Below are 21056 nucleotides of genomic sequence, written 5' to 3' on the forward strand. Positions count from 1 at the left end.
CTTGTTGATATGAAACATGTAGACCCGAGCTGTTGCTTAAACAATTGCAGATGAATCAGTAGAGATTAGTAGTAGTAAGCTTGGTAAAAGTCAGAAGTTTATCAGAAGTGAGACTGCTGTGAAATTGAATTCTAATTCTACCCTTCTATTGATTCATTAATGGGCAAGTGATTCAGTCTCCTTCTAAAACCTTGGTTCTCATATGTTTAAAATGGGAGTAATGGCACCAGTTCATGTTTTAGCAATTCTTAAAGTTAAGTGCTTCCCCAAACTCTCTTTCCTCCCTTTGAAGAGAGCTGATTCTACTTATAACTCTCCATCTTGTAGCATGTATAGAAAGAGAGAATATTTAAATTTAGGCCATATACTTTATACTTACTGTTTCTATTAGCTGTATCCAGGAAGATGGAGAGGGGAAAAATCATGTGCCTGGACCCTGTCCCTTATTATCTCATGAATGTTTGAATCTGCACACAATAAGTAAATGAGTAAATTAATTATTTTTTTTTTTGAGTTGGAGTCTCACTCTGTCACCCAGACTGGAGTGCAGTGGCCGCTCCCGGCCACCGCAGCCTCGACCTGCTGGGCTCTGGCGATCCTTCCGCCTCAGCCTTCCAAGTAGCCGAAATTACAGGCATGTGCTACCACGCCCAGCTGATTTTTTGATTTATTGTAGAGATAAGGTTTCGCTGCCCAGGCGGGTCTCAAACCCGTGGGCTCAGGCAATCCACTCACCTCAGCCTCCCAAAGGCGCGGGTTTACAGGATGAGCCACCGAGCCCGGCTAAATTAATTATTTAAGAACAATGGTTTTCAGATAAGACTCAGTCAACTTTTTAATGTCTGACTAAATGATGAAGGAAATCATTAAATAATACTAACCTTAACTTTTATAAAACTAAAATATGGCCTCCTTTTGTTTGAATTGTGCTGATATGTAGCACATTTTTCATGTAAAATAACTTCATACCTTATGACTGTTTGCTCCATGATTTGACTATTATTTTATCACATTACATTTATTTTTCTTAGTATCTTTGTTGTTTATATTGATACAGTTTACATACAGTAAGGTTGATCCTTAGTATACAGTTCTGAGTTTTGACAAGTACATATAGTCGTGTAATCATCACCACAATTAAAAATAGAACAATTCCATCTCCTTAAAACTTTCACTGTGCTCATTTGTAGTCTTCTCCATCCCTTTACCTCTAACACTTAACAACCAGTAATAACATTTTCTGTTTTTATCTTTTACCTTTTCCAAAATGTCCTCGTACAATATGTAGCCTTTTGAGGCTGTCTTCTTACACTTAACTGAATGCATTTGAGGTTTCTCCATAATGTTATTGTATCAGTGGTTATTAATAGTTCCTTCTTATTGCTGAGTAGCATGTCAGATGAATTGGGTGCATTCAAGGTAGTATGGTCATAGGCAGCAGAGTAGCATTTTGTTGTACGATTTGTGTACTGGTTCTCCAGTTGTGATACATTTGAGGTTTACAGTTTTTGGTGAGTATGAAAAATCTTTAGTCTATAGGTTTTCATATAAACATAATTTTTTATTTCTTTTGGTTAAATACTTAGGATTGGAATTGCTGTGGGCAGTATGGTGTTTAATTTTATAAGAAACTGCCAAATTCTCTTTACCGTCTTACATTCCCACCAGCAGTATATAAGAACTCCAGCTGCTCTGTATCCCCATCAACCCGTTACAGGTTGGGCACTTCCAATCTGAAATGCTCCAATTTTAAAACTTTTGAGTGCTGACATGACGATCAAAGGAAATGCTCATTTGGAGCATTTTTTATTTTTGGATTAGGGATTCTCAACCAGTAAGTAAAGGCAAATGTTCCTAAGTCTGAAATCTGAAACACTTCTGGTCCCAAGCTTTTGGGGTAAGGGACACTCAACCTGTATTGTCAGATTAAAAACAAATTTTTTTTTTAGCTATTCTAATAGGTGTCTAGTGGTATTTCATTATAGTTTTAGTTTATATTAATGATGTTGAGCATCTCTTGATGTGCTTATTTGTCATCCACATATCTTCTTTAGTAAAATGTATTCAAATTTTTTTGCCAATTTTTAGGGTTGTTTGTTTTCTTACTATTGAGATTATTAAAAATTGTGGCAAAACAGAACATAGACTTCTCCATATATTTGAGTTTTTTCCCATTTTTAATCAGATTGCTTGTTCTTTTAAGTGTTGAACTGCAGGAACTCTTTATATAATCTAGATATTAACCTCTTATCAAATATTTGTTTTGTAATTTTTTTTTCCATTCCATGCATTATCTTTGCATTCTGTTGATTGTTATTTTGGCTTAGAGTGTTTTTTTAAAATACTCAGGATGTAGATACTTTATCAGGTATTGTTTTGTAAATATTTTTTTCCCAGTCTGTGGTTTGCCTTTTTCTTCTCTTAACAGTGCATTTTGTGGAGCATAAAGTCTTAAATTTTTATAAAATCCAATCTGTTAAGTTTTGCTTTTATTGGTCATGCTTTTGCATCAGAAATCTTGGCCATACCCAAGGTCACAAAGAATTTTTTCTTCTTGACGTTTTATTTAAGTTAAATTTTGTGCTGTGAGATATGGGCATATTTTTTTTTTTTTCCATATGAATGTCTAATATTTTGAAGAAACATTTTTGGGAAAAACTTTTCTCCATTTAATTTTTTTTCTTCTATTGTTAAAAATTAGTCTACATTTTTGTAGACTGGTTCTGTTTCTGAACTCCTGATCTGTTCTGTTGATCTGTGTGTCTACCCTTCTACCAGTTAACTTCTGCCTTGATTACTGTAGACTTATATTAAGTGAAGAAATCAGATAGTGCAAATCCTCTAAATTTGTTAATTTTTAAAAATGTGTTTTGGCTATTGTAGCTCCTTTGCCTTTCTATATAAATTTTAGAATGTCAGTTTTTACCCTCCCACCCCACCCCCCCAAAAATCTGCTAGGATTATATTAGGATTGCACTTGAATCTATAGATTAATTTGGGGAGAATTAACATGTTAACAATATTGAATGTTCCAAACTATGAACATGGCGCTATTTCCCCACTGTTTTATTTTTATCATCAGTGTTTTGTAGTTTTAAGCATACAGATTATGCACACATTTTGCTAGGCTTATAGTTACATATATCTCGGGTTTTTATGATGCTATTGTAAATAATTTTTTTAATTTTATTTTTTGATTATTCATTGTTAGTATGTAGTGATATGGTGTTTTGTTTTTTTTTTATAGTGACCTCTAATCTTAAACTACTAGTTGTAGGAACTTTTTTGTAGATTCCTTGGAATTTTTCTGTGTGGACAGTCATGCCATATGTGAATAGAGGTAATATCATTCTTTCCTTTCCAAACATTATGTGGTTTATTTCTTTTTCTTTATTGTGCTAGCTAGGACTTTTAATATGTTGACTAGGAATAGTTAACAAACATACTTGCCTTACTGCTAATACTGGGTGAAAGCTCTCTGTCTTTCACCATTAAGTATGATGTTTTTGTTGATACCCTTTACCAGGTTAAGAAAGTTCCCTTGAATTTCTGTTTTATCACTTATTAGGCTGAGGAGGTTCCCTTTTATCTTAATTTACTGAGAGTCATTGTTTTTATCATGAATTAATGGTGAATTTTGTTGGTGCTTTTTTTTTTTTGCAGGTATTGACTGAGATTATCATATGGGCTTTCTTCTTAATCGTGTTGATAGGGTGAATTTCTTGCTTTTTCATTGTTGAACAGCCTTGCACTGTAAGATAAATTCTACTTGATTGTGATGTATTACTCATTTTATATATTCCTAGGTTGATTTGCTAATGCTTTATGAAGGTACTTGTTTCAGTGTTTGTGAGGGATACTGGTCAGTACCTTTTTCTTATTTTTTTAAATCTGGTTGTGGTATCAATGGAAAGCTACTAACCTTAGAGCCAAGGAGTTGGGGATCCTTCCCCTTATGGTTTCTGGTACAGTTCATATAAAATTGATTTTTTTCCGGTACAGTTCATATAAAATTAATTTGATTCTCCAGTGTAGCCATCTGGTTCTGGAGTTTTATTTTAACTACAAATTCAATTTCTTCAATTTTATATAAGTTATATATTTCTTCTTTGTTAGGTTTTTTTCCTTTGATAGCTTTGCTAGTTTGTATCTTTCAAATTATGTGTGTCTATCATCATCATCTAAGTTGTTAAATTTATAGGCATAAAATTGTTTATGATATTCCCTTATTTCAATTGTGGATGGTCTGTATTGATGTCCTTTTTTTCCTTCTTGACATGGATAATTTGTTTCTTCTCTTATTTCTTGGTCAGTCTGGTTAGAGATTTGAGAATTTTTTTGATCTTTTTAAAATACCTGCTTCTGTTTCTACTGATATTCTTTTTTATTTTCTATTTCATTGATTTCTTGTCTTTTTTAATATTTCGGTTCTTCTGTTTACATTGAGTATAAATTGTTCTTCTTTTAATAGTCTTTTTATTAGCTAGATCATTCATTGGAGACTATAAGTATAATTTGCCATTACTACATTACATTTGCTCTTTGTAATTTTTTTGGCTTTCAATAAGAAAAATAAAATAACACACTTTAAAATTATTAATTATGTTTCCTATTTGTATGATTTTGCATGGTTTTGTTAGGAATTCAGAGGAAGGGAAATACTATTTTTACCACAGATTTGTATCTCATTAGCTTAAGGAAAGTGGGGAAAGGTCCTGATTGTTGGGGAAACTGAATCTGATGTTCTGAATGTGTTCAAAGTACCATACCAATTCATCACGGTACCTAATATTTAGGCAAGTGTGAGAATGCCTGTTTAAATTATTAGTATAGGTCCCATTCTGTATCTGGCTTCTTCTTTGCTTTGGTTTTGTTTTTTGCTTATTTGTTTTTGTTTTTGCCATGAGAGGGCAGCCCAGAAAAATCACCATAAGATACACAGAGATAAGAAGGTTGTATAACTCATAGTTCTTTGGTTGGTTAAATATGTTCAGTGTTGTACTGGGAACACGGAACTGTGTTGCCTCTGAGCCCCATCAAAAAAAGACTATGACAGAATCAATGTCCTCAACAACCTTCCCTCCAGGAATTTTTTTTTAAGGTTTTAAAAAATAATCTAGTCAGTGCAAGCAGTAATGAAAGGTCTGCCTTCAAAGAAAAGCCCAGGACCTGATGGTTTTGCTGAATTATTCCAAACACTTAAAGAAGAACTAATACTTTTCCTACTCAAATTATCCCAGAAAATCTAAGAGGAGAGAATTCTTTCAAACTCATTCTGGGAGACCAGTGTCATCCTGATAACGAAAACCAGATGAAAGACCCAACAAAATAAGAAAACTGCATGTTAATATCTCTAATGAATATAGATACAAAATCTTCAAACTGAATTCAGCAACACATTTAAAACATAGTTCATTATGATCAGGTGGGATGCATCCCCGGAATGCAAGGATGGTTCAACAAAAGGACAAAAATCATATGACTTTTCAATAGATGGTAAGAAAGCATTAGATAAAATTCAACATCCATTTGTGATTAAACAAAAACTTCCAACAATCTGGGTATAGAAGGAACATACCTTAACAAAGCCTTTCCTCTAAGATCCTAGAATAAGACAAGGATGTCCACTTTTACCATGTTTATTCAATACAGTACTGGAAGACCTAGCCAGAGCACTTGGGCAAGAGGAAAAAATAGAGGACAGCCAAACTGGAAAGGAAGAAGTCAGATTTACTTGTTTGCAGACAGTATTATCTTATACAGAAAAACCTAAGCACTCCACCAAAAAAAACTATTAGAACTGATTTTAAAAATTCAGTAAAAATGCAGGATACAAAATCAACATGCAGAAATCAGCATTTATTTCTGTATGTCAAGAATGAACAATCTGAAAAAGAGATCAAGAAAATTAAATATCGTTTATAATAGCCACAAATAAGATACCTAGGGATAAACTTTACCAAAGAAGTGAGAGATCTCTACAATGTAGACTATAAAACATTGATGAAGGAAGTTGAAGAAGACTCAGTAAAAGGAAAGATAATCCATGATTATGACTTGGAAGAATCAGTATTGTTAAAATGTCCATACTATCCAAAGCAATCTATAGCTTCAGTGCAATCCCCATGAAAATACCAATGACTACTTCACAGAAATAGGAAAAATCATCCTAAAACTTATATGGGACCACAAAAGACTCAGAATAGCCAAAGCTCTTCTGAGCAAAAAGAACAAAGTGGAAGGCATCACATTACCTGACTTTAAATTCTACTACAAAGCTATTGTAACCAAAACAGTGCAGAACTGAAATAAAAACAAATACATAGACCAATGGAATAGACTAGAGAACTCAGAAATAAATCCATGGATTTACAGTCAACTCATTTTCAACAAAGGTGCCACGGACATTGGGGAAAGAGCAATCTCTTAAATAAGTGGTGCTGGGAAGAAAACAGTGGAAAACCCTCCAGGACATTGGTCTGGGCAAAGATTTCTTGGGTAATACCTCAAAAGCACAAGGAAGCAAAGCAAAAAATGCCATATAAGCCCAAAAGCTTCTGCAGCAAAGGAAACAATCAATACAGTGAAGGAACAACCCACAGAATGAGGAAATTATTTGCAAACTACCCATCTGACAAGGGATAACAACCAGAATATATAAGGAGCTCAAGCAACTTGGTAAGAAAAGAAATTCTATTTAAAAATTGGCAAAAGATCTAAATAGACATTTCTCAGAAGAAGACATACATAATGGCCAACAGGTATATTAAAAAATGTTCCACATCACTAATCATCAGAGACATAAGAATAAAACCACAATAAAATATTGTACTTCAGTCACGACATCTTTTTTATCAAAAAGACCAGCAATAATGGAAGCTGGCAGAGATGTGTAGAAAGGGAAACTCTTGTACACTATTGCTTGGAATGCAAATTAGTACAACCATTATGAAGTACATCGTGGAGGTTCCTCAGAAAACTAAAGGTAGAACTACTATATTGATCCAGTATTTCCTCTGTTGGGTATATATCCAAAAAATAATAATAATATACCAAGGAAATATCTGCACTCCCATGTTTATTGCAGCATAGTGTCTCATAATAGCCTAGTTAGGGAATTAACATAAGTGTCCATCAGTAGATGAATGGATAAAGAAAATGTGGTATATATATATATGCAATGGACAACTATTCAACCATAAAAAAAAAAAATAAGTCTTGTCTTTTGCAACAACATGAATGTAGCTGGCAGACTTTGTGCTAAGTAAAACAAACCAGGCATGGAAACACAAATACCACATGCTGTCACTCATATATGGAAGCTTAAAAAATAACTTATGTGGATAGAGAGTAGAATGATGCTCACCAGAAGCTGGGAAAAATAGTGGGGGAGGGAACGATAAGGAGGAGGTGATTAATGGGTACAAGAATGCAGTTAGATGGACTAAGGTTTGCTGTTCAGTAGTAGTACAGTAGAGTGCAGTTAATCTATTGTATTTTTCAAAACAACTAAAAGAGTAGAATTGGAATATTCCTAACACAAAAAGAAATGCTTGAGGTGGTAGGTATCCAGATTACCCTGATTTGATCATTACACATTATATACTTATGTCAATATATGACATGTACCCTATAAATATCTACAACTGTTATATATCAATAACAACCAAGAACATTTTTTTAAAAAGTCTTTTGACAAAGAAAAAAGCAGTCTTGTCAGTGCAGGCTAAGAGACTTTTGCCAAACCCTAATTTAGTTGACTTCATTCTCTGAGGCCACAGAACAGTACTTTGAAATATCTCAGGCCTATGGTGTTTTAAACTGATCCAGAATAAAATTTAGACTGTCTAGAGCAGGGTCTTTTTTATAAAGAGCCAGATACTACATATTTTAGACATTGCAGACCATAAATCTCTGTCACAACTACTCAACTCTGCAGCTGTATTACAAAAACAGCCATAGACAGAGAATGAGACTGTGTTCCAATAAAACTTCACTTACAAAGATGGACTGGGCTTGGTGGCTCAGTCTGTAATCCCAGCACTTTGGGAGCCCAAGGCGAGTGGATTGCCTGAGTTCACAGGTTCAAGACCAGTCCAAGCAACTTGGTAAGACCTCATCTCTACAATAAATTGAAAAAAAAAAAAATTAGCCGGGAGTGGTAGTGCACACCTGTAGTTCTAGATACTTGGAAGGCTGAGGTGGAAGGATCACCAGAGCCCAGTAGGTTGATGCTGAGGTGGCTCTGAGTGTGCCACTGCGCCCCAGCCTGAGCAACAGAGTAAGACTCCAACTCAAAAAAAAAAAAAAACCAAAAAAACTTGACTTACAAAAAATGAATAGCTAGCCAGATTTGGCCTCTAGACCATAGTTTGCTGACCATAGATCTAGAGCAGTGACTCTCCAGGACTTACTGTACAGAAGTGTCAGTTGCATCATCTCCACCCATCGGAGATTCAGATTCAGTTGTTCTGGTATGGGACCCTTAATATGTGTTTTAAGTATGCTCCATTTTGAAATGGAGGGTCATGGCCTGTGGCATCACGCTTTTAAGGAACGCTAACAGAGGAGTGAGAAAGTTTGTTCTCTCAGAGCTGAGCCACGTGGACTTTTTGGCAATAACTTGGAGTATAGATACTCTGTATTGTCCAATAAAGACATCCATTTTTTTTGAGATCTGACAACCCATTTTTTGAAAGGTAGAGGCAACTTTTAAACAAATAGAATTAGAATTAGAACTTAACATGTTCTGCTATCTACTGTCAAGAATAATATATGATATGCCTCATTCTCATATTTGTATTCTCAAAGAAAACCTTCTTCATCTTAAAATTCTAGAAACCATTGAAATCCTATTCATTTCTTAAAGACTAAGTAATTTTTTTGGTGTTTTACTGTATACCAAGAACTTTTGAACTGTTGTAGACTCTGAAACTGTAACAGAGAACAAAACAGGCTGAATTTTTTGTCTTGTGGATTCCAATCTCTCTGCTGGTCCTCAGTGACAGATGGATATATACCTCAGATAGTTGTTTATCCTTGTCACTTGTACCTGTGAAAAGCAAGGACCGTTTTATGAATGAGATGACATTGAACCTGTGTTTTGAAAAATGACCTGAAGTTTGCAAGATTGATGAGGTGCTAAAGGAACCCTAAGGCAAAGGAGAGGTACAAAAGTATGGGGGTTGATAATGATGGCACACAGGTGCTAGGAAGCTAGTTGGAATTGTATTCAGGTACATTCATGGAGATACTGCATGCTAAGGACTTTGGACCTATGGATAGAGTTGCAGTTCTGCCAACATGATGAAGGATTAATTGTAATGCAATGCAGGGGAGAAATGTGTTGAAAAGGCCAATTAATGTACCGGTGAAGATGAAGGAAACTGAAAGTGTAGAAGACTTGAACCCTTTGAAATTTTTGATGACCTCCTCTGATACTCACAAAGCATTCAGCTTCCCAAACAGGTCTACAGTTCACTGCACATTAGAATGCCCTGGGGGCTATTTTTTGAAAAATGTCTGCCGACACCTCCTTTCCATTTTTATTTAATTGGTATGGGTTGAGGATCAGGTTATCATCAAGTATTTTGAAATTGTTACCAAGGCATTCTCATATGCAGTCAGGGTAAGAAATCACTGACTTTATGTTAGTCATTAATCCTAGCAGGATTACATTCCCTAGTATGTACTCAAACTGCTAGGATACTTGGTCTGGTGAGGATTTTAGGTCCTGTCTCGCTGGGGCCTAAATGATACTTACATGCTCACAAATAATTTTTTCTTTTTTTTTTTGAGTTGGAGTCTCACTCTGTCACCCAGGCTAGAGTGCAGTGGCATGCTCACTTCCACCCCAGCCTCGACCTGCTAGGCTCCAACAGTCCTTCTGCCTGCCTCAGCCTTCCAAGTAGCCGGAACTACAGGAGTGCACTACCACCACACCTGGTTAATTTTTTAATTTATTGTAGAGACGAGGTCTCGCCAAGCTGCCCGGGCTGGTCTTAAATCTGTGGGCTCAGGCAATCCACTCGCCTCAGCTTCCCAAAGTGCTGGGATTACAGACTGAGTCACTGACACAAATAATTCCTAAGAAAGTGTCTTCTCATCTTCTTCTTTCATTGAAAACCCTGATGTTTTTGGTATTTCTTCAATCTTTTTTTGTTATGTTTTAAATTCTTAAACAAAAGAATTACCAAGCAATGTGTTAATGCGTAGTATGGAATTACATAACCATGCACAGTGACTCTCACCTATAATCCTAGCACTGTTGGGAGACTGAGGTGTGAGGATTGCTTGAGGCCAGGAGTTTGATAACCAGCTTGGGCAACATGGTGAGACCCATCTCTGCAAAAAATAAAAAAATTAGCGAGGTATAACAACACGTGCCTGCAGTTCTAGCTGTTTGGGAAGTGAGGTAGGAGGATCCCTTGAGGCCAGGAGTTCAGGCTTACAATGAGCTATGACTATGTCACTATACTTCAGCCTGGGTGAAGAGTAAGACTCCACCTCTAAACATAAAATAAATAAATAAATTACACAGAGTAAAACAACCAGTCAACACCTCTTCCTGGGAGGAAAAAAAGAGAGGGAAAGAATAATCCTAAACTCCGGGCATAAAGTTTTTTTCCCCAGTGTTTTGCAGTTACAAACAACCTGCAGCAAATAAACCTGTGCATGTGTATTTTCATATTGTTGGAGGTGTATGTGTATCTTTAGTGTACATTTCTGGAAGTTGGTTTGCCATATGAAAAGATTGTACGTTGTAGTTTTGCTAGGTTCTTGCCAGATTCCTCTCTTAAAGAGCTCTAGCAGTCTGTGTGCCCATCAGTAGTGTGTTAGAAGGCCTGTTGCCATCAGCCTCCCCAGCAAAACAGGTTGTTATGTTTTCATTTGTACTGCTCCTGGTGTGGTTTTAATTTGCATTTCTCTGTGAGTTTTTCTTTTTTTCCCCTTAAGAAAGCAAGATTTATTGAGAGTACAGAAAAGCTTCCACAGTGGGAGGGGACCCGAGAAGGTTGCCCTCTCTGTGAGTTTTAACAGCTTATATATCTTTTGTAAATTGTCTGTTTCGTTGATTTATTGTTTGTTTTTGCTATTTTCTTTCATTTCTAAGTAGTTCTTAATATTAACATTTTCGAAGTATGACCTGTGGACTCCTTAAGTTCCTGAACCTTTTTAGGTTCAAGGACAAAACTGTTTTCATAATACCATGAAAATATTCTTCATCTTCACTGTGTTGTTGAGTGAAAATTTAGAAGTAGTGGTGGGTAAAACTGTGGGCTCCATACCCCAAATCAAGGCAGTGACTGCAAATCTTATTATAGTCACTGCTGCATACTCATAGTTTAAAAGAAACATTTCGGTTTTACTTAAGAATGACTTGCAGTAAAAATTATAGGTTTACTACTTTTCTGCACTTTAGTACATATATTTTCAATAGTCTGTGTATGGAAATGGGAAGTGTGCTTTAAAATACTTCTGCCTTGTATTGGGATTGTTTGAATTACAAATTCAACCAGCTGTGTATTGGGAGTGGTGGGGAAGCACACATCACTGTTACTTGAAGGAATGATTGTTTACTTGAAGGTATGATTATCCAAACTTGAATATTTGACAAGCATATTTCTCCAAAATGAATTAATATCTGTTGCTTCGTCGGGCTCAGTGGCTCAGCCTGTAATCCTGCGCCTTGGGAGGCTGAGGTGAGTGGATTGCCTGAGACCCGCCTGGGCAACTTGGTGAGACCTCATCTCTACAATAGATCAAAAAATTACCCGGGTGTGGTAGCGCGTGCCTGTAGTTCCAGCTACTTGGAAGGCTGAGGCGGAAGGATCGCCGGAGCCCAGTGGTCGAGGCTGCGGTGACTGGGAGCGGCCACTGCACTCCAGTCTGGGCGACAGAATGAGACTCCAACTCAAAAAAAAAAAAAAAATATATATATATATATATATATATTTATCTGTTGCTTCAAGGAAAACAACTCTTGATAGTATTTGGTGCTTACAATGAAAATTGAATTTTAAAACAAAAATCAAAATGTGGGAAACTTTGATCTGCCATCATAACCTCAGCAACTTTTTAGTACTTAAAGACTTCTCTGACTAGGTGTGGTGGCTCACACATGTAATTCCAACACTTTAGGAGGCCAAGGAAGGGACAACATAGCAAAACCCTATCTCTATTTATTATTTTTTAAAAAGACTTTTCTGATAAGCTTGATGGTGTTATTAACACATGATTTTTTAAAATATTATATTGTCCAATGTGTCATCATTTAAAAGATTTGTTTAATTCAGGGAACCAGAAATTCCAAAAGACCAAGGCATGCTGTTATAAAATCACGCATGGATAAAATATTCATTCAGAGTGCAAAGTAGGACAATAAATATTCATGCAGCAGTACAGCTTATTGATATGATTTCAAATTGCACGTTGTTACTGTCATTTAGGAAACTGCCATTTTTAAGTTTTTGGTATAAAATCAGACATGAATATGAATATCCATAATACTAAAATAACTCCTCTCCTTTTTAACTACTGTACATATGTGAGTGAAACTGGATTTTCTTTGTGTACTTTAACTAAAACAACATGTTACAGTAAAGTTTGTTACAGTGCATTTTCTTGACCTTTTTTGTCTCCTCAGCAGTGAATGTTAGATTTTTGTCAACAACTTTTTCAGGATTTTGGAGATCATGGAATTTTTTCTTTAGATTTGTTAATAGGTTATATTATACCAGTAGGTTTCCTAATACACTAATCTTGCATTCCTGGGATAAATCTTTATGGAATAGTCATGTAGTATTGTCCTTGGCTTTTTTATTTTATTTTTTCCTTTAGTACTGATACACATAAATGATGTTGGGCTCCAGTATTGGGGAGTGGTCCTGTATCATGGACACAGTCATTATCAGGTTTCAATGTCAATATTAAACTTGCATTATAAAAGGAGTTCAGAAGCTTCATTTTTAGTGTTCTGGAGCAATGTATTGGTGCTATCTGGACATTGATGTTTTGGTAGAATTTCCCTGTGAAATCATCTGTGCCTGATGCTTTTTTGTGGGATAATTCCCTCATAACTTTATCTGATTCTTCTCCAGAAATGAACTGTTTAAACTTTTTTTCTAATAGAGCCTATTTTGATTATTTATATAGGAAATTATTACCTTTCATTTGGGTTTTCAAATGTATTCGAATTAGTTCTATAAAGTAGTCTCCTATGCTTTCAAATGTTTTTCTAATATTTATTTCTATCTAATGAGTTCTTGTTTTTGAAATGTTAGACCTGCTTTTATTTTGGAATTTGGATCTTCTGTATCTTTGAATTGTGATGAAGGTATGATTTATATACAGTAGCCCCCCCCCCACTTTTGCCAAACCCAGTTACTGTCAGTTGGAACATGTTTCTGTTAGGTTTTCTACTCACAAATTTGATGCCTTTTTCATTTTAAATAAGCACTTAACTTGCATACACTGTGGCTAGAACTTTTGTGGTTTGAGGTGCGACAACAAAACTAGCGCAAATTTCATTTTCCTTCACAATTTTACAAATAGATTTTTTTCTCACCATAGAGCTTAGCAACTTCAGTATGTAGTTTATTTTTTATTTTTGAGTTGGAGTCTCACTGTCGCCCAGACTAGAATGCAGTGGTATGCTCACAGCCACCGCAGTCTCGACCTGCCGGGTTCAGGTGATCCTTCTGCCTCAGCCTTCCAAGTAGCTGGAACTACAGGCGCATGCTACCACACCGGCTAATTTTTTGATTTATTGTAGAGATGAAGTCTCACCAAGTTGCCCAGGCTGGTCTTGAACCTGTGGGCTCAGGCAATCCTCTCGCCTCAGCTTCCCATGAGTGTTGGGATTACACCGCACCCTGCCTACGTTTTTTTTTTCTTATGAAGTTGAGAACTTCCTTCACCTTTTTCTTAAAAGAAGCACTTTACGCTTCTCTTTAGCATATCCAAATTGCCAGCATCACTACTCTTGTGCTTTGGGGTCATGATTACATAAAATACGGGTTACTTGAGCATAAGCACCGCATACCTAGATAGTTGATCTGAGAACTGAGATAGCTACAAAGTGACTGATGGGCAGAAAGCCCCTGCAGCATGGAGGTGCTAGACCAAGAAATGATTCACATCCCAGGTGGGACAGAGCAGGATGGCGAGAGATTTTCTCATGCTGCTCATAATGGCGCATAATTTAAAATTTATGTATTGTTTATTTCTGGAGTTTTCCATTTAAAAATTTCAGACTTTGGTTGACCTTAATTGAAACCGAAGAATAAGAAACTGCAGAAAAGGGTGGAAACTACTATAGTTTATTTATTCTTTTTGTATTATTTTTGGAGGCTATATAGGGAGGCATTCAGACAGTTACCATTGTCTTCAGCTACCCAGAAGTTTACCTGTTTGTTACTATTTTCTTTTTTTATATTAACTTTTTTGTTTTAGCTTTATTGCCATATAATTCACATGTTATACAATTAACGTATTTGGTTCATTGGTTTTAGTGTGTTCACAGTGTTGTATGGCTATCACCAGAGTCCATTTTTAAACATTTTCATAATTGTTTAAAAAAAATCCCATACTCGCCAGACTCGGTGGCTCAGCCTGTAATCCCGCGCCTTTGGGAGGCTGAGGTGAGTGGATTGCCTGAGCCCGCGGGTTCGAGACCCGCCTGGGCAGCAAGACCTCATCTCTACAATAAATCAACAAAAAAAAATCAGCCGGGCGTGGTAGCGCATGCCTGTAATTCCGGCTACTTGGAAGGCTGAGGCGGAAGGATCGCCGGAGCCCAGCAGGTCGACGCTGCGGTGGCCGGGAGCGGCCACTGCACTCCAGTCTGGGCGACAGAGTGAGACTCCAACTCAAAACAAAAAACAAAAAAACCCCATACTCATCAGTCGTCATTCTTCAATCCTACTATTCCCCTCTAGATAGCCACTAATCTAATTTCTCTCTGTATTAATTTACCTTTTCTGAATATTTTAAATAAACGGGATAGTAGAATATATGAACCTTTGTGACTAGCATCTTCATTTTAGCATAATGTTTTCAAGATTCATTCATTTTACATGTATCAACACTTTTTCCCTTTTTTTGCAAAATGATATTTCATTGTATGGATATATCCACATTTTGTTTATCCATTCATCAGTTAATGGTCATAGATCTTCCCTGTTGTGTGGACTAGGAAGCTGAAGAAGGGAGTTGTTATCTTTATCTTTGGGTAGTTTGGATTGTACAACTTTATACAAAAACACACTTTTGTGGTTTAGTGATTCTGGAATCCTAACAAAAGGATGATGATTCTTTAGACTACTCTGAGTACTTTATTTCCTTTCTAGGGAATGCTGTGGATTTATTTGAGGTTGGGTAATTTTTTAATAACTGGGAAGTATTTATAGTTTTTTCTGTATTGTCCTGTCTTTAGTCATTGTAAAAATTCTTAGCTCTTTCTAAGTATGTAGCCTATTATAATTTAGTTAAAAGGAAAGTAATTTTTAAATGTTCATCTGATATGATCAATGTACAGCTTCTGTTTTAGTGTGTGTAAGACATTATAGTGTATTACTTCTACAAATATTTTTAGAATAAGTGAAGGAAATTAAAGTAACTGATACTTGATTTTCAAAACTTTTGATATTTTATTATGTGAAATGGCAAACTGCTAATTTAGTCTTTTTTTTTTTAAGAGACAGAGTCTTGCTGTGTCACCCAGGCTTGAGTGCAGTGGCACAGTCTTGGCTCACTGCAACTTTGAACTCCTGGGCTCAAGAGATGCTCGCCTCAGCCTCCTGAGTAGCTAGGACCACAGGCATGCTTCACCACACTCAGCTTTTTTTTTTTTTTTTTTTTAATGAAGATGGGATCTCACTGTGTTGTCAAGGCTGGTCTTAAACTCCTGAACCCAAGCCATCCTCCTGAATCAGTCTCCAAAAGCACTGGGATTTATAGGCATGAGCCATCAAGCCCAGCCAAGTCTGTCATTTTCTAAATCTGTTGTCAGTGTTTAAGATGATCACATTAGGTTCTGATAATCAATAATAAATTCAGAATTTTGGTGTTCAGAAAATTTTTAATATGTTCTAGGTTTGTTTTTTGAGTCAGAGTCTCACTTCATTGCCCAAGCTGGAGTACAGCGGCATGCTCACAGCCTCCCCAGTGTGGACCTGCTAGGTTCAGGTGATTCTTCTGCCTCAGCCTCCCAAGTAGCCAGAACTACAGGCATGCACTTATGTGCCCAGCTAATTTTTTGATGTATTTTAGAGATGAGGTCTCACCAAGTTGCCTGGGCTAGTCTCAAATCCTTGGGCTCAGGCAATCCTCTCACTTAGGCCTCCCAAAGTGCTGGGATTACAGGCTTGAGCCACCACACCTGGCCTAGTTTTTAGAGAACATTTATGTGCTTGGCAATTTTATATATTCTGCTGTGTCCAATATTTAATTTATTAGAGCATGCATTTATGTACAAGGAGAGATAATTCTAATATGTAACCATACAAGCAAGTGAAGTGTGTGGATCACAGCTATATGAAGATTATAATTTTTATATTTTACCTTTTCTAGATTGTAGAGTATATTAATGAACAATTAATTTTATTTTTAATAGCAACATTTTACTGTAATTATTACTTTAGGCTCCTGGATTTGGATTTGGAATTGCAATATCTGGTGGAAGAGATAATCCTCATTTTCAGAGCGGGGAAACCTCCATAGTGATTTCAGATGTGCTAAAAGGAGGACCAGCTGAAGGACAGCTACAGTAAGTGTGCTGGGGTTCATCTTGTGTGCCTGTGTGACAAGCCCTGTTCCTGTCCTTAGTCATGGGCATATACTGGCTTAGTGATTTTGCTGTAGTCTCACAGTACCTTTGCCATGGTTTACTTTATGTTTTTCCTTAAATTAAACATACACTTAAGAAGGAAGCTTTATGTCTATCACAAATGGAAAGCTAGTATCACTTACTTAAAATAGAAGATAACTGTAAAAATTAAAATAGTAAAAAAGAGGATTTGCAGCCCAGTTTTAGGTAGGATCTAACCTGCGGAAGCCTCTCACCCCCAAGTCTTGCCCTTTTGTTTGGTAACGGGTTAGCAAGATAAAGAGAAAAGATATACAGCTATGTGACTTGATGTCATTTAATGCACTGTAACTGTACCACCAGAGCCATTTTGTGTATCATGGTACCTATTCAGTCCTTTGGGGAAATACTGTGTTAATTGCTAAAAAAAAAATTAAGAACTTATGGCTGATTGCTTACTATACATTCTTGTGAGAGATCTAAAAGTTGTTTGACATTTTTATCATTGCTATGAAGAGAACTAGATTAATTAGCTCACAATTAGAATTTGTTTTTAGAAGTACCCATCTTGAAAACATCTTCATAGACTTACCTGTATGTTTATCTCTAATGTAATTTTGGTGACTTTTGCCCTCTAGGGAAAATGACCGAGTTGCAATGGTTAATGGCGTTTCAATGGATAATGTTGAACATGCGTTTGCTGTTCAACAACTAAGGAAAAGTGGGAAAAATGCAAAAATTGTAAGTATCTTTTAGCCTTAATTTATTAAAGGTTACAATCTTATTGTTTATATCTGGTGTTTGAATTCATCCTTCTTATTTAAGAAAATGAAAACTGAAGCATGTGTTCCAAAGTTAATTGTTTACACCTAGGAGTGTTTATTCTACTACTGATGTGTTATGTCACTAAGTGTGTTTTTCTCAGAGTTCAGATAGCAAGAGTTTTTCAGTTAAAAAAAGAAAGAAGATAGTGGAATGATTACTTTTTTATGGCTTTATGTTTTCTTCTTTTTTTAAAACACAGCTGTAGAGTACATACATAACATTTGGGTCAGTGACAGACCATGTATGCAACGATGGTCATATAAGATTATAATATCATATTTTTACTTTACCTTTTCTGTGTTTAGATATGTTTATTTATTTGTTTTTTAGACAGGGTCTTGCTCTGTTGCCCAACAGACTGGAGTTTGGTGGCCAAATCATAGCTCACTGCAGCCCCAAACTCCCAGGCTCAAGTGATCCTCCCGCCTCAGCCTCCCAAGTAGCTGGGACTACAGGCATGTACCACCACACCTGCTAATATTTTAGTCTTTGTAGAGATGTTAGGGGTCTTGCTATGTTGCTCAAGCTGGTCTTGAACACCTGGGCTTAAGCAATCCTTCCACCTCAGCTTCCCAACGTGTTGGGATTGCAGGCATCAGCCATGGCACCCAGCCTGGATATGTTTAGAGAACACAAATATGTACCGTTGTTTTATAGTCACCTATAGTATGCAGTATAATAACATGTTATACAGGTGTGAAGCCTAGGAGCACTTGGCTGTACCATGTAGCCTAGGTGTTTAGTAGACTGTACCATCTCAGTGTATGTAACTAAATCACTTGATTCACTTCTCAAAATGTATACCCACCATTAAGTGACACATGCCTGTACTTAGTCTGGATCTTGACTTGTAGTCAGCTTTAAATATATGACTGTATTTTCTGGCATAAGATTGGATTATTGGGCAAGTTTTGTATTGTTCCTTGAAAACATATATCAATAGCTGCTTTCCTTGTTACTGTGATAGTTTGAGGAAAGAAAAAAAATCTAAACTTTTTTTTTTTTTTTAAGATTGTTCAGGGTGCCTTTATTGTTACTGTTTTCCTGTATAGTTAGAATCTTTTTTTCCTGTGTATTACTTTTTTTTGTTTTCTTTTTTTTTTAATTTATTTTTAAAGTTGTGGGGAACAATTCAGGGTTAGGTATATAAATGGTCATTGTGTAGGTAAAATTTGGGCCTCACTTTGGTCCCCACTTTACCTGGTTTGAGATCAGGTACCCTTATTAATGAGTGTGCCCCTCCCCCCACCCCCAGCGGTTTCCCACTTAGCTAGAATCTTTATTGTATTTCATATTTCTCTGAGAAGTCTTTTTTTTTTTTTTTTTTTTTAAGTAAGAGAAAAGAAGTTCAGTTAACTCATGATAACGGACCTCAAATTACAGTTAAAACTTGGCAAATGTGGCACAGAATAGATTTAATGTAAAAGTCTTAACTTAAAATGGTATTCACTCATAGGAGTACATTAGCTGCTTCACCTAGTTTGCTCCTTCTCTGCTTTTTTCCCACCTAGCCTCTGAAAGGACCGATGAAGCCACCACTCAAAGCCTTAGCTCAGTGTACAGAGCAGGAGGAAAGACTAGGTGGCTAGGTGGTCTGTCCTACTTCATCCATTGAGACCCTTTCTATCTTTCAGTGGACACTCAGGACCACAGTGAATTCAGTATAAAGAATAGGGGTATGATGAGTGGAGGACTGTACTGAAATTTGATCTCTGGGAGCTGTAGTGAGAGCCAGAAAAGGTGTTCCCTGAGACTGCAGGGAACAGTGTTCTTGCCCTTTGTGAGCTGCCTTGCTGAATGGCTTTTATTCACACCGGCATCGTTGCTAGTGACAGGAGACTTTTCTCCTATTGCAGTAGACCCAATATTTGGTTATGGCACTGTTCCAGATAACAAATGTCCTTTATTTTGTATGTTCTCACAACTTTGTTTTAATCTTATTTTTATAACGATCATGTTGTTTTTAAGTTGCAGTGAATAAACAGACTGCCTAGTGGCTGTTACCATTTTTAGATAGTTTTTATAGCATGAGATTATGGTGTTTACAGAAACAAATTTCAAATTCTTATAATGAACAATTTTGTTGGATTTTATAAGTTAAATAAGCTTTGGAGTTTTTGCTTTAGTTGCTGGGCCTGAGCCATTATCATTATTAATCACAGTGCTTTTGGATGTGTTGCTAAGCATTCCAAGGTGAGCACCTTCCGTCAGTAGTTGGTGGTGAACTTCACCCATGCCTCCAACTTTTGAAACCTTCCATTCCTCTGTAATGTTGAGCAGTTTTGTTTTTCCATGCAAAATATTTAGTACATACAGCCCACATAGATAATGCACCCAAAAAAGTTGTTTTTATAAGTAAATTCAAAACCAGCAATTTATTTGAAATAGCACATTTTTGGCCCAGCATGAAAGAAGGACTTTGGAGCTGCTCAAAGCTTTATCAGTTGGAAAGGTAGAATCAGGAAGCTTGGGCAAGTATTTTTTGCTCTGCAGAGAGAAGCTGTAGGGGGGCTAGGAGAAGAATGTTTTCATCAGCAAGAAGCAGTTTGTTCATTTCCCAGTAGACCAGCTTGGATCATTGTCTTTCACTACCATAAGAATTGTAGAATAAAACCCTGGCATCTGAGAGTGTGCCTTTCATTGTAAGATGTCCTTTTTTCCCGCATCCTTAGCCATAAACAGAACAGCAAAAACCTTGAGGTCATTATATATGTTATTTTTCTCCCCAGTTCTGAATGACACTGACTCCTTCCTAACTCCCGAATCTACTCCTCTCTGTTTTCTCCCCTGTGCTCTTGCATTATGGTAGTAGTTCATTTATATAACTTTTTTTTTTTTTTTTTGAGTTGGAGTCTCACTCTGTCGCCCAGACTGGAGTACAGTGGCACGCTCCTGGCCACTGCAGCCTTGACCTGCTGGACTCCGGTGGTCCTTCAGCCTTAGCCTTCCAAGTAGCTGGAATTACAGGCACATGTTACCACCCCTGGCTAATTTTTTATTTATTGTAGAGATGAGGTCTCACCAAGTTGCCCAGGTGGTCTTGAACCCATGGGCTCAGGCAATTCACTCACCTCAGCCTTCTCAAAGTGCTGGGATTACAGGCTGAGCCACCGAGCCCAGCCATAACTGTCTTTTCATGAACTAAGAGCTCTTTGGACATTATGCCCAGTAAATTTTTTCTTTTCCTTTGAATTAAAATATTAGAATTCCTTGATGATATAACTACCATAAATATGCCTAATTTAGTTTAACAACAGATGAAGGTAGAAATAGATTTAGTATTTATAACATGATGAGCATGTATAATTTTACTAAAATTCTGAACACACTAAAAAAGCATTATGAAGCAAATGAAGGGGCAGAAACACTCCTAGCACTAACCTCTGTGAGCACTTCAGTGTCATCATGTGTCACTTAACATTGG

At 36.6% G+C, this 21056-nt stretch overlaps 1 protein-coding gene across 5 annotated transcripts in view; it reads left to right on the top strand.

Moving 5' to 3' along the window:
• Positions 1 to 21056, top strand: part of TJP1 (tight junction protein 1) — a 257949-nt gene that overhangs the window by 167340 nt on the left and 69553 nt on the right. For 3 of the 5 annotated variants that reach the window (XM_021711558.1, XM_021711561.1, XM_021711562.1), the window contains exons 3-4: positions 16644 to 16768; positions 17446 to 17548. The exons of 1 other annotated variant lie outside the window; for it this stretch is intronic. In XM_021711558.1, coding sequence (XP_021567233.1) covers positions 16644 to 16768; positions 17446 to 17548 — 228 coding nt within the window. Of the gene's footprint in view, positions 1 to 16615; positions 16769 to 17445; positions 17549 to 21056 lie in introns of those variants that run through there. One more of the 5 variants, XM_021711559.1, reaches the window with a different exon arrangement.

Source organism: Carlito syrichta, unplaced genomic scaffold (assembly GCF_000164805.1).
Source record: "Carlito syrichta isolate Samal-C Ts95f unplaced genomic scaffold, Tarsius_syrichta-2.0.1 Scaffold302366, whole genome shotgun sequence".
Lineage (NCBI taxonomy): Eukaryota > Metazoa > Chordata > Mammalia > Primates > Tarsiidae > Carlito > Carlito syrichta.